The following is a 16,923-nucleotide window of genomic DNA, read 5'->3' as shown; positions in this document are numbered from 1 at the left end:
TATTTTTGCACAGTATGGGTCAGGTTACCCTGAATGTGAAACTCTCTCCATAAACCTTGCACAAAATAAAAAAGATAAAAAGCATGGCATGCTTTGAATGTTACTTCAGTTTATTTGGATACGAAGGCAAAAGCACACACATTCTTAGGTCGACAGAAATGTGCACTCACTGGGTGGATTGTTTGACAGTGCAGGAAAACTAATTTAAAAAGCAAAGTTTAAAAGTAATAGTAAAATTAGTTGCTGATATACCTATCCTGCAGTGTCTGTGCTACTTCTCTATGAATAAAATCACAACAATACGTGAGTCTTTTCAATATGTCATGCAGCAATTCGCTATTAGTGCTGCTAACACTGAGCCACACGATTTAAACATTTAATTAGAGTCCCAGTATGAGAAGAGACGAGCAGAGTAGAGACACATTCACTTCACTTCAGCTAAGAGCGCATGGACACACACACACACACACACACACACACAAAAGGCAGTATAACGGGCTTACAGTCTCAAGCTGCTGTGCGTTTGAATGAAGCTTGCCTCCCTCAGATTAATTGTGCCCCACTTATTTTTAATTAAAGTTCTATGTGTGGTTCCATGCTGGCAATGGGGAGTAGGTGTTAAGTAAAAGAAGTCTGTCCTTGCCCTATCAAGTGCTTTAATCAAAACCAGCTGACAAGATTTAGCTCAGTTAACCAGCAGACCATTCACTAATTCTCAGCAGATGATGGCCACCACCGGCAGCTATTGTTAGAAATGGAACATAAATCTCCAGAAACGATAATGAAGGCTAATGAAAAGTGTTTTCGGCTGTTTCAAGCTTGAAAAGAAAGAAAGAAGTTATTGATGCTTTAACTGTATTCACAGGAAAATAAATTAGATTCATTTTAGAGTACCTTGCCACAGTTTGCCTCAGAAATGTAAGCCATCTGATGATGTCCCTATGTCTGTGTGACATATTCCTGAACAACTCGTGTTGTTTAACATATTTACATGTGTGTACAGAAAGCATGCACTATCACTGCTCTGTCTGCTTCAGACCCATTTCTGCATTTGAGAGTTAAAGGTCTTGGCTGCCCCCTACCAGCACGCAGTAGAATACACCTAATTTCTTTCACTTCATTTCCAGCCTCATGAGTGATCTATAACTCTTTGTCAGGAGCAATGACCTGGAAAAATCTGAATTGAAGTGGAAACTGCAAACTCAGCATTAGCAACTGCAATTTTCACTAAGGTGTAATCAGGATGGGGTTTAGTTTCTCTGGCCAAGAAATCAATGTCTGTGCTTCAGAATAAAACTCTACAGGCATTTCCAACACTCTTAGCCATGGTTTTAATCATTATTTATTTTCACTGTTAATCATACAAATTTTTCTTGTCCAACATTCATGCCATTTAGAAGTTTCACTATCCTTTGAGTTTCAACCTTTGTTAGTTACTGAATGACTAGATACTGGCTACTTCAAAATGTGTTGTTAATTTTTTTTTTTTTTTTTCTCGCCTGTCCCGTTTGGCTCTTTTGCCATCAGAATTGTTGTCTAAAGGCAAAGAAAGATGCCCAACGGATTTACTTTACCAAATTGACCATCCCAGCCTTGCCATAATGGTCCATTTGATTCACCTTTTATTGTTTATTTTATTTTCACTTACTGAATACGGGACAGACTTGACTGGGGGAAAGAAGGGGAGAAAGAAAGAGGGAAAGAGAAACAACTGAGAAGAGGGACGGGGGAGATGTGTTGTTAATTAAAGAATGGTAAGGATCTTTAAGGCATAGGGAAGCGTTCATGATTTGTTCATAACCACAAAGGTTATGATTGGGTATTTCACAGTATAGTTTCTCAGCTGAAGCCCTTTTGATTCTCGACAAACAAAAGATTTTCAAAGTATCCAGCTTAAGAGCAGCTGAAGGCTAAGCTTTGCAAGGTGTATGTGGGTTTTGAGAAATTCTTTAGCCGTCCAATTAGATTTTAAAATTCTTGTTTTCATTTTTCATTTCTGCCTCAGTGTGCTATATGCTCTAATTCATAGACAATATCTCATTCATAATTATATAATATATTCAATTCCCCTCTCCGCCTGCACACAGTCTTTATCGTTCAAGTTTGGGTCCTCCACCAGAGGCTCCATGTGCTCCAATTACCACTGAGACCACTCTTGCCTTCACTCTCCAGATCTTTTCAACCTCTTCTCTCAGCCCTTGTATTTCTCGAGCTTCTCGTGTTCCATGTTCCTGAAGTTGTTATCGCTCAGTATGGCAACATCTATCACTATGACCATCTTCTTATTCTGCTTGTTCACCACTGTTATGTCCAGTTGGTTAGCCATCACCAGAAATGTCTGCAAGTCCCACAGGATCTTGGCTCTGTTCATTGTCCAAGTAGGCTATCTGATAACCGAGAGGGCATAGGTTGCTCAGATTTTGTTCCTTTTCATTCAGCTGATTCCTGAAGACTTGTCTTAGTCTCTGCAGGTTCTGTATTTGGTTTCAGCTTCGTTTCAGCCTCTTGGTGGTTCCCATTTAGCTGTAGGATTCACAGGTACCTCAATATCTGCAATGCTGCCTTTTAGTAGTGTGATCCCCTCAGCTCGGACTACCTTCCCTCTCTGTGTTGCTATCTGACTACAGTTCTCCAGTTTGAATGACATTCAAATGTTGTTGCTGTAGATCCTAGTGGTGTGAATTGATGCTTCATTCACTCCTGGCGTGTTTCTATCAGTACAGGATTTTGCATCAACTGAAGGCTTTTCATGGAGGTTTTAGGACATCCTGATAATAACTAATTACAGTAGTCAAGCCTTGAAGTAATGAATGCATGAACTAGTTTTTTAGTGTCACTCTGAGACAGGATGTTTGCAATCTTAGAGATATTGCACAATGGAACCAGTCCTACATAGTTGGTTAATATTTTATATATTAGCCCTCTATAAATTGAATTTGCAAGTTGGAAATTAGAGATCATCCAGGTCTTTATGTCTTTAAGACATTCCTGTAGTTTAACTAACTGGTATATGCTATCTGTCTTAATGGACAGATAAAGTTTGGTATCATTTGAATAGAGGTAAAAATTGGAGTCTATTAGATAGATATGATTCAAACCACCGTCAATACATTTAATACCTACAGTTACACCTACAGACAGGGGACTACAGATGAGTCGACTGTCAGAAGACACAAGAAGATCATTTGTAACCTTCACTAAATGTGACGAGCTCTGAAACCTGACTGAAACATTCTTCTCCAGATGATCAGTTAGTTGTTTTACTCTTTCAGGTCAAGTCATCTTTATTTAAACAGAGGGATAATATAATAAAAACAAAAAAAATAGATATTATGAAAACATAATAGAAAACATTGTAAGACATCCATATATGTTTGTAAATATGTATGTGTACATGCAAATATGCACATACATATACAAAAATGTACACATTCACACACAAGCACACATACGTGTGCATACGCCTCTGAAAGTGCGCCCCAGGGTGGCTGTGGCTGCAATGTAGCTTGCCATCACTAGTGTGTGAATGTGTGTGTGAATGGGTGGATGACTGGATATGTAAAGCGTTTTGGGGTCCTTAGGGACTAGTAAAGCGCTATACAAATACAGGCCATTTACCATACGTGAACATAAAATACATGTATACGTATACACATGCAAACATCATCCAATGAGATAAAAGACCAGAGTAGCTAAAACAGAATAAAAGAGGTGTCAGAGAGCTCTGAAATCCTTGGAAAATAGGTAGGTCTTCAATTTGAAGACTTCCAAGGATGAAGAGGATTTTATAAAAGAGGGAAGACTGTTCCAGAGTCTCGGGGCGGCAATGGAGAAAGCCCTGTCACCCCTAGATTTGAACTTGGAGCTTGGAACTAATAAAAGCATCTGACTGGAGGAGCGCAGAGTTTGAGTGGGTAGGTGCAGGCTAAGAAGATCTCAAATGTAACCTGGAGCCAAACCACGGAGGGCTTTAAAAACAAATAATAAAACCTTAAAATCAATTCTGTATTTAACTGGCAGCCAATGTAGAGACGCGAGTATCAGAGTAATACTCTCTCTCTCTCTTTCCGGTACCCGTCAGGAGCCTTGCAGGTGCATTTTGAACAAGTTGCAGGCGGGGCAGGCTTAAGTGAAAGATGCCTAAATAGAGAGAATTCAGTAGTCAAGATGTGATGATATGAAAGCATAGATAACAGTTTCCAGGTCTTTAGATGACAGGATTTTTTTAGTTTAGAAATGCTCCTGAGTTGGAAAAAACTGCCATGAACAACTGAATTTATTTGTTTGTCCAGCTTAAGGGTAGAATCAAAAATGAAACCAAGATTTTTTTTTTACATGGGGATGTTCATTAGCTGATAATGGGCCCAAGTCGTTTCTTATAAGACTAACAGAGTCCTGCTTACCCAAAATTATAATGTCGGTTTTGTTGTGATTTAATTTGAGAAAGTTCAGAGACATCCAGCAATGTATGTCGCTAAGACAATCTGAGACTTTCTGCAATGTGCTATCAGCACCTGGTTTTAGAGAGAGGTAGAACTGTGTATCATCTGCATAAGAGTGATAGGAAATTTGGTGTTTCTGAAAAATGGAGCCTAATGGGAGCATGTATAAGGAGAATAAGACAGTGCCCTGAATAGAGCCCTGAGGTATTCCACAAGTGAGTGTAGCTGGGGAAGAGTATTTGTTACCCAGCATCACAGAGTATGATCTGCTCTCTAGGTAAGAGGCAAACCATTTTAGAGCAGAGCCTTGAATGCCGACACATGTCTTAGACGGTTTAATAGGATTGTGTGGTTGACAATGTTAAATGCTGCACTCAGGTCTAAAAGAATTAAAACTGTACTTTTTCCAGAGTCAGCAGCTAAAAGCACATCATTGAACACATTCAGTAGAGCAGACTCTGTGCTGTGGAAGGCTCTGAAACTACACTCATATTTATCCGGAATATTATGTGTGTTACCAATTATGAGGATAATTGGTGGAGGACAACTTTCTCGAGAACCTTAGACAAGAACAATAGACAGCTTAGAGAACTGATGTCTCCAAACCAGGTTTTTTTTAGAAGTGGCTGGACAACAGCTTGTTTAAACAAATGAGGAACAGTTCCATTTGAGATACTGCCATTTACAATAGTGGGGATGTTAGGGCCGACTGTCTTCAGCACATCTCTGAAAAATGGCGTATAGGTGACACATCCAAGGGGCACGTAGTTGGTTTCATGTGCATTATTATATCAGTAAGATGGGATAATGAAACTGGTTTAAATTCAGAGAAAAAGAATGAACATGTAGGTGGCTCTTTCCAGAATTTATGACGTTAGCTAAAACAGTTGGGTCAAGGGATGGCTTTTTAAACAATGGATTAAGCTGTAGCCGATTAATAGAGACAAATTGGTCATATTTAAGATTGAAGGATTAATTAATGGTTGGATTTGTTTAAGCAGTCTTGTAGGAATGGGGCCTAAAAGACACGTTGATGGTTTGGAGGAAGTTATTACTGAAGTTAACTCAGAAAGATCACTTGGAGAAAAATAGTTTAAATAAATATCAACGTTATAGAAAGTAGCTGTGCATAATGGTACTCAGGGCTGGACTGGGACAAATAATCGGCCCGGGCATTTTGGCTAGAGACCGGCCCACCAGGTATTGTAGGAAAAGCCATAAAGCCTTTGAAAGAAAACAAACACTGTTGTGACAGTGATGTACAGTTTCTTTTTGGTATATATGTATGATTTCTATGCGTTTGACCACTTTGGTTGTAAGATTATTTATAAAAAGCTAGACATTTTAAATGAGAATAAGAAAGAAGTATTTCTTTGTGCCCCCCTTTCCCTGTTAATGCCCTACCTCAGCGGTCCCCAACCTTTTTTGCGCCGGTTTGTGCCCGACAATATTTTCACGGACCGGCCTTTAAGGTGTCGCGGATAAATACAACAAAATAAAACTAGTGCCAGTACCGAAAAAAAGAAGCTTTATTCATGACACACGTGAAAAGACCCAGGAAAACCGAGTTAACAAAAAAAAACGATAACAGAGGAACCTTATTTGTAAGAATATAGACTCATCTGGAGACAGCCCTTTAGAGCACTTCTTTTCTAGCTTAGAAGAGAGAAAGACCTTGAATAATTGGCATGCCTTCTTCCTTTTTGAAGGTGTGCCACATACATAAGGCCTTGTATTCTGCATATGGAGAGGAATGTGCAATACACATAAAGACCATGTTTTTATATAAATGTGAGCTGTGCTGACCTGTACATATTACTCTTTTCTCATCTGCAGACTCCTATTTAATGTTTCTATATACATCTGAGAGAGAGTGTAATTCATTTTAACTCTAACTTAACCTAGACATTCGACTTTTTATTTACATTATCTGCCTAAAGTTATTGTTGTGGAAAATATGTACCAATGGGATATGGAATCTTTTCCTAACCACTGTTATTATGCACTGAAAGTGCAAGTGTCTTTCTTTGGTTCAGTGACTACAGTTAGCCTTTCTACCGCTGACTGGCCTATAGATGCCACACAGACTATTCACTGACCCATACTGAATCGCTTCTTACAGTGCATACTAAACTCTGTAGATGGTTTAGGATTCTGACCATATTTCTTGAATAAAAAGATTCGTTTTACACAGCAGCACACAGTTTAAGTACAACTTTTATTAATACTGGAATCATCACAGTGCGTTTTGTTACATTAGCAGTGACTAAAGTTAACAAAAAAAGGGTCAATCTTACAAAAAGGAAGACAGAAAAGAAATCTTCACCTTCAGCGACAGAGGCGAACCAAACTTAGAAATCAATTCACAATAAATTAAAGGAAAAAAAGCGGAAGTGAGGGGGCGTGAGAAGAGAGAAAGACAAGACCACAGTGCCTGCAGGGCTACTCGGGAGGAAAAAGAGGAGCTAAAAGACTGGTTTGTACAGAAAGAAGAAGCAGGTGTTGACTCTCTCACAATGTTATTATTTGGGGAAAAAAAAAGCCCCTCAGAAAATGCCTCAGCTGTGAATTTTGTAGAGATTTCATTGAGAGTTCAGATGTCGGCTGTCGAGAGAGAGAGCAAGCGAGCAAGAGACACTACTGGAACTGGAGTATAGACACCAAGACATTTAATTTAGTTGCAGTGACAGTGGCACCGGGAGGCCACTTCGGCCACTCTGTTCTGCATGGCTGTATGACAAGAGGTTGCAATGTGTTACATCAGGATCTCATAGAGGACTTCAAGGTACCCTCATGTGGCTTCTGAGAATCAACCTTAGTCATGTTTGCTTCAGACCAGTGTGTATATGTGCGTGTGTGTGTGTGTGTGTAGTAATGTGGATACCTTCCGTATTAGACAGCAGGAAAGACTGACAGATTGTGTGTGGGAGGTTGAAGGGAGGAACAGTAGGGGTTTTAACCATCTCTCCTTGTACCACACACATAATCACACTCATACAGACACACATACACAAGTACATAGTTCAATATAACTTGGGCAGATGGCTAAACGAGTGGGTTGTATATAGAGCAACTCAAAACTTTTTTTTGTCTGATCAAAAATATAAAACAATCTGTTCTTCAATGGCCAGCATTGTGGTTTCCTTACTTAGATCAAGTCAACAATCAAGAACATTATGTTCATTTTGACTGGGGTATTTCTAATGAAGACATTTTTAAATCTTGTGTAGCATATTATGTAAGTATACAACATTTAAAGGGAAGTTATTTCCATACAGATTTCTAACATTGTTTTCATGCTGCGAGCAAATGCTCACAGTGGAAGTCTTCCAACCGCCTATAAATCTCCGTAACTAGGGAAAGGGATATGTATCGGGTCATGAAGTTTACCGGCTGAGAGAAGTTGGCCGTGCCTTAAGTTTCATCATCAGTCGTCAACATGCAGTTTGAACTTCTGTTCTGCTCTAATTTTAATTTGATTATGTTGCACTAACAGTAAAATGACAGGATGCTGACTGCTGCATCTTCTCCAGTCTCTATAACAGTGATGTAAAATGGCTTCAGAAGAAATAATTCAGACAGCAGTTGGAAAAAAGCTGATTACATGTGCAGCAATTTTGATAGAAAAATGACTTTTATGCAAGATATCAATTTAGTAGTGTTGTCTCCTGAGCCATGCCAATCAAAAACAGGACATGTGAAATTGGCGATACCGAATGCTTAGTTAAAAGTAGACAATGTTGTTGTTTTTCATGTATTAAATGATGTAAACAATCCTTCCCTAGAAATGAGACTCTCAGCCTGTGGACAGATTTCTGTTCGAACGACTCGGGTTAAAAAAGCCAAACCTGCTTTAAGCCATCTTTTGTCTGGATGACATCAGCTAATGATAGCTTGCAAAAGACAAATTGCTAGGCAGCTAGCTAACATGTATCATCTACTTAAAGTAAATCAGAGAAGAACTGTTTCCTCTTGAAATCAACCTTCAGTTAAATTTGGGTTACAAGACCACGCTTAACAAATTGGTGTTACAGCTGTAGTTGGTGTGGCTTTTCTTGCTCCTAAGGTCAGTTAGTGTTTTAACCTTTTCCTGTATGTTGTTCAGGTTTTTTATATTCTACCCTTTTTTACTCTTATGCTTTGTCACTCCTTGCCACAATGGAAATCAATTCACAATTGAACTGCAATATATTTTATTTATTTACATATGGTATTTTGGTGGTCTCCCTAACTGACCTTGTACTGTTAGTTTAAAATGCTCACATGGTGTCTTTGACAAAAGCTCACTGAGAAACCAAGTAACATGAACGCCTTTGAGGTGATGTCAGGAAGATGCCGTAAAAAGCCTGATCAAAATTAATTAAAATGTAATCTAGCACTGAGACTGTGTTAGAGATCCATCTGCTTGCCTTGAGACCAGCAGATATTAATGTGCACGCTAGGGAAAAGTTTAACCTACCTAATGATTCCAGCATTTTGAACAAAACACCCAGGTCCCAAAATGATAGCATCCATTAGCCATTATGACACACTGGATCCACACATGCATCCTGACATACAGTAATCAGACACAGAAGGAGGGGGAGGGAAGAGGGTGAAGGGAAAGACAGAAAGATAATAAACTGAGCGTAGTGTGTATTCACTGTGGACTATGGTCATCAAAATTATTTTTCATTAGCTTTGATGGGCTGCGAGGCACAGAGAGACAGAGTAATGCCAACGGGGCTCCCATCTTGACAAGTGTTGTTTTCTGATTTGTCAGCCACACATTATCCCTGTGTGTACTGATTGAGGAAAGTGGATTAAAGTTGAATGGCAATAGGGGAAAGGGAGAGAAGATGGGGATACACAAGTTTAAATGTCTGGGAATAAAGGAACATTTAAATTCAGTTCTCTTTTGCTTTTTCCACTTGGCGAAATACGATTAGCATGGCTAACTGGTAGCTTTCATATACCTCCAGGCTGTTCAGACAATTATGGTATTAGGAATTTTCAGCTCAGTCCATCTCCAGTTACATAATCCAAAAAAAAAAATAAAAAAAAATCATGTTTTCATTAAATGTTAAAGCAACCGCTTAACATTTTGGAAATTTTCGAGCTTATTTCTTTATTCTCTTGTCAGTGTGAGCCATTCACTGTGGGAACAACACTTGCCAGTTAACCTCTTACTTTGTATAATTTACATTTTCAGATTAAACACAAAAGTGTATTACTAAGTAAACTACAGGTATAAAGGTAGGTGGAATGTTTCAGTTTGGAGGGGTTGGGTTTCCTACATCTTCCAAACCTTGCCATGCTAAAATTACCATCTGTTGGCTATGAATTATTCTTTAATGCACACACTCACCAAAAGTGAAAGTAAGTATTTTCCAAAATGTTAAACTAGTCCTTTCACATGCTCTATGCAGCCTCGTGCTAATCATTGAAAAGTATATAGCTTTCTAGTTTTTAGGGCTTGTTGTGCAGTATTTTAAGTATACACAGTATTTTTAAGTACTGTGCATGTTTTTAAGTGTGTGCATTACTAAAGAAGCTTGCACATTAACCTTGATGGAAAACAAGAAAGCTAATATAAAGTAAACTGTGGTAATATCATTGACTGAGCCAAATTATGAAATTAACATAAGAGGAGATTGTTCTATATGTTAGTCCTGTTTCTAATATGTCCACAAGTGTTTCCATCTATGCGCGCATGCCTGCATGCATGTGTGTCTATGTGCCTTTGTATGTTTCTGCAGCAGCCACTCCGTTTGAAGGTGGGCCCACACTGAACAACACATACACTCGTAAACTTACACTGTAGCACAGTTATTCCAGCTTGTTCAGTTAGTTACACAGTTAATTTAGAATTTTAAAAACATTATTATTTAGTATGATATTTCTTGTGCTGTAAACTGGGTATTTTAAAGGAAAATAGCAGTGTTGTGTCTTTTAGTCATCTTAACCATTCAACCTTTTACTGTGTGCCTTTAGGCTGCCGTGATCTCATTCAATTTGAAAAACTCAGAGGTTTTAGAATACTTGTCTGATCCCAAGTTGTTATTTATAATTTGAGTGCTTGTTCTCCAGGGCATTATTAAAACTTTATTAAAGGAATAACTTCCTGTAGATAACTGGCAGTTTATTCCTTAGTTTTCATTTCATTCAATAAATATGCAGCACTTAAATCTTCAGACTCAGGGAGACATGTGTAGCTATGAAGACTGAAGTCAGCTTCTCATACTCAGAAAATCACACCCACTGGAGAAGAAAACAATCATAGCCTCAACATGCAACTTTTGCAGGACTTTAGAATATTTCATGGCTCTAGGGCTCCGTTTCTCAGAAAGCGATTAAGTCTGGTGCTAGACTAGAACCTTTTTCAGTGGCAAAGTTTTCTATTAATCTGGGACTTTACACACACTTAGCTGATCTTATTCAATCCCTCTCCGTGAGAGGACTGCTGCTAGTTGGATGAGTGTGATTGTTTATGCCTGAGTTTGCTGAGTGTCGCATCAAGCTGCAGCTTGGTTGTTATACTGTATTTTTATTGTTTGCTGATTATTGCACAACACAACAACATTTTGTTTCAGCCTGTGTATGTCTGTAAACACCATGTAAAAACATGGTATTACAGAATAAACCTTCTTGAATCTTGGCTAGGCTTCTCACAACTCTGGGAAACTTTTAGAACATTACAGGAAGTAGTATCTTGTCAAACACTAAACAAAAGGAGCCTGGTTCTGTTGGAGTTTTCTTCTTTTAAAAGGGAGTTTTTAAATGTCCTACTGCTGCCAAGTGCCTCCTCGTAAGGAATCTTTGGATTGCTAGTTTTTTTCCCCCTATAATAGAATCTTTACATTATATATAGCATGTAATATAAAGTGCCTCGAGATAGCTGAATTAATAATCCTAATGAAATTGTAAATTTTCCTACTGAGTGACCAAGCCTTGCATAGCTTTATTAGGTTAATGCCTACAGTAACGTCATGCTGCACACTGAGTTTCAGGATCCCAGAGTTTTCCCATTCTTCCTAACGCCTCACATTTTATTACTTTTATCTAGCAGGGTTGGATAATTAGACAAATATACTGACAATAAATAAATCTTAATATGGAAGTCTTGGTTCCGATCTCCATTTTGGAGTTAGGCGATATGGGTTCTGCTGCAAAATTCTGCAAATATATCTACAGTACCCAGTTGTTGGACTCATCGTAACCACCTGAAAAATTAAACATACTACCCAACACTAACACCCAGTTTTACCATTTGAATGGCTCAGTGTTTTGGTTTGGCAGCTTATTAAACCATTTGGTGGTGCATGACACCTCACAGCAGCTTTTAGGCAAGGTAAATTTTCAAAGTCAGTGAGGATGATACACCATTTTCTTCTCCAGTGTGTATTATTTATTCTGTCTCTTTAAAGATATCTGAACTCCAAATAACACCATTAGAGCTGTGTAGTGTGAAATAACTTTAAGGTGGACAAAACAAGTATCCTAGTCTACAAAACAATGGTATTCTCCTTTATCATACCCACAGTGGATCATGATTGTGAATGCACATACATGCACTACCCCTGTATTGCTTTCCTGTTGTTTAAAGAGGAAATATCACCCAGTTGTACAGGAACAATGCTCTGACATTGCAATAGTTTAAGCAAATCAGACACAGTTGGATGCCATCCTTCACCATGTCATACATTCAGGTATACAGATTCATGGACATGGTGACCTTGACAGGTGGTTTAGGAGAAACTCTTTTTCACTTTTCTCACTCAGAACATGTTTTTTTTTCCCCCTTTCAACTTCTAAGATTCAGAGTCAGATTTATCACACAGCATCCACATGTAACAACAAATGCACAGTTTGCTGTTGACAGAACATTAAAACATCCCCTATTTGATGCACTGTTGCAAACTTCAACAAAAAAAAATGGTGTGCTTGCAGAGGGTGCCTATGTTAAAAACATCTGTTCTCCAACTCTTTATATTAAATCATTCTAAAGAAGCCACAAATGTGCCTGGAACAATTTTCTATTCAAGGCAAAAAAAATAAATAAAATAAGTTGACAAAAAGAGTATATAGGAGAGTGGATGTCGCAGGCTATGTTCAGGTCACTGCTAAAAGAGCATACAGACATGTTGATGAAGAGTTCACTAGCCTAAAGATCAACAGCCAAACAAGGACACACTCACTCTCGGCCCACACGTCCTGCATCCGTATGTTACACAGCTTAGTAGTTTGTGTTACAACTGGAGTTTTTTCTTTTTTTCTTTTTTTACATTAATTAAAGTTAAGACAAAACATTCAAACAGTACTGTAGAAGAAAAAAAAAACAACTAAATATTCCATGTAATATTTTCTAACAAACCTTTATACCAAATCTGTGCGCCTGATTCTCTTTAACAAGTACAGCACATACAGTACATATTGTATGAACAGGCAGTGAAATGCTCATTTCACACATCTTTTCCTCTCTGTCAACTTGCAAAGTTAAATATTCCCACATCTTTGTCATCAGCGAGCCGGCTTCACCATTTCTTGCATCTTAATGTTCATAAAAGTTTCTTTCACACAGCCATATCCTGAGCTGAACTGGGGCGGCCTTTTTGTGTTCAGACACCAGCGTTGTGTCTCACTGCTGGGAATACATTCATTTTATGTGACTGAATAAATGTGGGGCTAAATAATTATGTTTCATGTGATTGAGCCAATTTAAAACCAGCTGGCCAAAGAATCTGAAAAATTTAGGTTCGATTACATTACTTGTTACAGTCCTCCAGTACTTGTACTGGATTTGAGAATGGTGGCTTTCAATAGCTTCAAAGGCAGTCTCACCTTACACCCTGTGCAGAAGTCCAACTTTCAATCGAAGACTTGGGCAACAGCAAAACTTTCAGGAACTTGCGGGCAGCTAAGAAAACTTTTACGCATAATAACCACTTTGACAAATTTACTCCCCCTGCACTAGGCAACTTCATCCTGTCTCTTATTTGAAGAGTTGAAAATGATCTCAAGTCTCTTGATCTGTCAAGACTATAAACATGTAGACCTCCAAATTGTTGAATAGCAATTTTAATGCTATTGTTTAGTTTCAAACAATAATCCCTCACTCTCTACCAAAATAAAGAACTAAGAACTAATGTCAAAAATTGTCAGCTACAAGCTGGACATGTCTCCGAGTGTTTTATTACATCTGTGCTATGTGTGCTATGCTGTTTGATTAAAATCTTTGTTTTATTTAGAAAGGACAACATACAGAGTAAATCTAAGGCAAAAGAGTATTGTTCAGCTTTGTTCAAGGCTTTACTTTGTGTGGCCACAATGTAAAAAAAGACACAATATTTACAGGTGAGACGATATTTTTTAGATAAGCAGCTGTCATTGAAGATTTGGACAGTGAAAAATACAGCCCTAATTTTTGATACTGGTTAAGTATTAAGAGGCAAATATCCAAGTAAAAGTGTTTGATTTTGTTCTCGACCACAGGTGTGTTTATAGTTTTGATAGTATTGGCCCAATTTTTGACATTTTCGCCTCTCTACAATAACATAATACAGGAAAACCGAATTTCAACTGTTAAACTCACAGTGGAAAAAGTTTTATTCTGAAAAGCTGTTTTTATTAGGTTTTTTAAAGGTCTGTGTCCACAGTAGAAACTCAATCAAACCTACATTCCCCTCTGATGCTATGAGGCAGAAGTTTCAGTGACAGAAAAATAAAACTGGCAGGAAAGTATGGATCTGCTTTATACAGTCTGACCTGTCTATACTGTGCTTTTTTTTTCATTATGTGACCAGTCCTTTAAATGCCAGTGCGGCCACAGCATTAAAAACTTCAGTGCTCTTCACGATCCACAACAAGCAATAGCTTGTATGGCCCTGACACTTTCTTATCCCATCTCATTCGACCAATCTCCCAAATCAACCAGTCTTTCTCACTTGCTCTTTGTCCCTCCCTGTCTTCTTCTGCTTCTTCTTTCACAAATTAAATAATTCCCTCCTGGATACCATCTCGCTCACTTTCACACTCCCTATCATACAGTATGACTAAAACAACACCTACTGGCTATTGTACATATTACCTATCCCCTATCAAAGTGCTTACAGTTTTCCTTCCCCCCCCCCAGACTTTTGTAATCCATTTCATTCACCAGAAAGAGACAGGGACAGAGAGAGACACACGCCAAAACCGGCTAGGCATGAATTCACAGTCGATGTGTAATTTAGCATTCCTGATGATTGCCTGAATGTGACAAAGGAGAATCTACAATCCTCCATCGAGCCGCTTCTTCGAAACAAGAAAATAAAACACATTTATTGCTCCATTTCTGATTTAACATTTTCTCTCTGGTTCTAGAAAATATATATGAATATATCTATACGCCTGGAGTACGTCTTGTAACTTCTCGTACAGCGGTAACAAGGTAAATGACGTCACAATATAAACAAGAAAATACACGCACAACACACAGGAGAAAAAGCCCTGCCCTCATTGGGTAACCAGCTGTCCTGCAGCAGAGCTCTACCCACCCTCCTCGCACACATACACACAATTAGTCACACGTAGACACACACTCATGTTTTACATTTGCCCACATGCACACCCATGAATGCACGCATTCACTACGCAGAGAGCGAGAGAGGGGGGAAGGGGGCACTAGCACGGTTCAATGCCAACAGTGGATATTTCCTTTTTTCCAAGATTCTTTTCATTAGGATGAACCAGAGAGGCCCTCTGGCTTGTTAGCTCCCCGTACTAATACCAAAGCTTCAGTTCAATGGGCTAATAAGTACAGTGTGTTGCTGCTGAGACAGCTTGGGTTCAAACCCAGCTGCTCACATGGCACTCTGAGTCCCCTCTCTCTCTCGTCCACACCAGCCCCTCGTTCAGTCATCAGTCTTTCATCTGGGATCAGACAGTCGGGTTAGTTGGAGAAGAGGATAGGGAAAGGTGTAAGTTGGCAAAACAGAACCCAGCGTTTCTCTCTTTCTTTGCCTCTTTTTTAAAAAATCATATCTGTTTTTTTTTTTTTTTGTCCTGTGAGTCTTTCCTTCCCTGGGTGAAGGTGTATAGAAGACAAACATGCGTCCAACACACACTAGTTATAGTGGCCTGCTAGGAGCCTGTCAATGTTCAGCATTTAACTTTTAACTGTCAGCATGGGTTAACATTATTATTGTTATTATTATCATTATATTATATATCATTACTCTAATGGTGTCTTTAAACTTTTTTTTGTGTATGTTTCTGCTTTCATTCGTCTTCTGTTATATTATAGCTTTCCCTACATGGTTAAGTTTTTGTGTATGTACTAGGTGGTTGGGTTGCATCACACCAACACCTGACTCCCTCTCGGTTGACAAGCATCATCCTCTTTCTGCTGTTCCTCCGATCACAATATACGGGGAGCTGAGCGGTCATTGGAGACGGTTTTGCGAAGACGGACTCCTCTCCTGATGGTGGTCAGCATGTCACCAGACCCTTCTGCCCCTTCGGTCCCTGTCTGAGTGTCAGTGGGGCCAGTTGGTGGTGGGGCTGGGTCATCAGGGAGGGCAGGGAAGGGAAACTGGCCCTCACCAAGGGCGTGTGCACTAGCTACCAGCTCGCCAATCTTCTCCACTAGGCTGTGCCGATTGGCTGCGATCATCTGATCTTCCTCTGATCCAGTGCCCGAGCCTGTTCCTATTGCAAGGCCCCCATGCTGCTGAGCATAGACCTCTAACGCAGCCCCTGATCCCCAGGCGGTGTTAGGCAGGCTGAGGCGCTTTGGTGATGCCTTCACATAATCAAGCGCTCCCTGTGAATCCTCAGCTCCAGTGAAGAACACACATTCCTCACTCCCCACACGGACAGGTACGCCACCAGCGTGCCCTCCACCTGCACCAGGTGAATGTGAGTCTCCAGGGACAGTGGGTGTTTTGACAGGCACGATGGGTGGTCGAATGGGGATGGGCCCCGCACTGGATAACGTGCGCCTCACGCCAGGTTTGGTAGAGGGGGTTCGGCGGATGGTGGCAGTCCCTGGAGTCCCTGCTCCACCTCCACCAGCTCCACCGGGCTGCCCTGGTATCCCATGAGCCCCTGGACCAAGAACGCCAGTGGGCAGGCCAGCTGTGCTGGCTGGCCTCTTGGTCTGGATCATTCGCCTGTAGTTCTGGGCAATATTAGAGTGGCGAGGAATTGTGGAGGACTTGTCAAACTCTGTCTGTCCATCTGGACCTTCGGCATCACCATTCACTGAGTAGCAGTCATAATCTGAACCTAATATGAGGAGAGCAGAGGGTAAAACAAAAAAAGGTATTCATGAGATTTTAGAGAAATGATTGAACTATATGTGCCAGAAACAGAGACAGAGGAAAGACAATGTTCTGTGGTCGCTTTATTAGATTAACACAGGGATAGCTACATCATTTTGGTAGAGCAAGCCAGCAAGTGAGCACATTTAATATTTTTCAATTTTATCTTTATATTGTCATTTTCCAACTGCTGTCAGAGA

At 39.6% G+C, this 16,923-nt stretch overlaps 1 protein-coding gene across 3 annotated transcripts in view; it reads right to left on the bottom strand.

Annotated features, from left to right (window-relative positions):
* Positions 1-5,844: 5,844 nt before the first annotated feature.
* LOC308398285 (protein MTSS 2-like) overlaps positions 5,845-16,923 on the bottom strand; it is an 82,417-nt gene continuing 71,338 nt past the window's right edge. For 2 of the 3 annotated variants that reach the window (XM_080884836.1, XM_080884837.1), the window contains exon 15: positions 5,846-16,688. In XM_080884836.1, the coding sequence (XP_080740962.1) occupies positions 15,820-16,688 (869 nt within the window). In that variant the 3' untranslated portion in view covers positions 5,846-15,819. Of the gene's footprint in view, positions 16,689-16,923 lie in introns of all 3 variants that reach the window. The other variant, XM_080884838.1, reaches the window with a different exon arrangement.

The sequence above is a fragment of the Rhamphochromis sp. 'chilingali' genome (assembly GCF_963969265.1).
Source record: "Rhamphochromis sp. 'chilingali' genome assembly, chromosome: 6".
NCBI lineage: Eukaryota > Metazoa > Chordata > Actinopteri > Cichliformes > Cichlidae > Rhamphochromis > Rhamphochromis sp. 'chilingali'.
The sequence above is the reverse complement of the archived record's forward strand: the minus strand, read 5'-3'. Positions and strand labels throughout refer to the sequence as shown.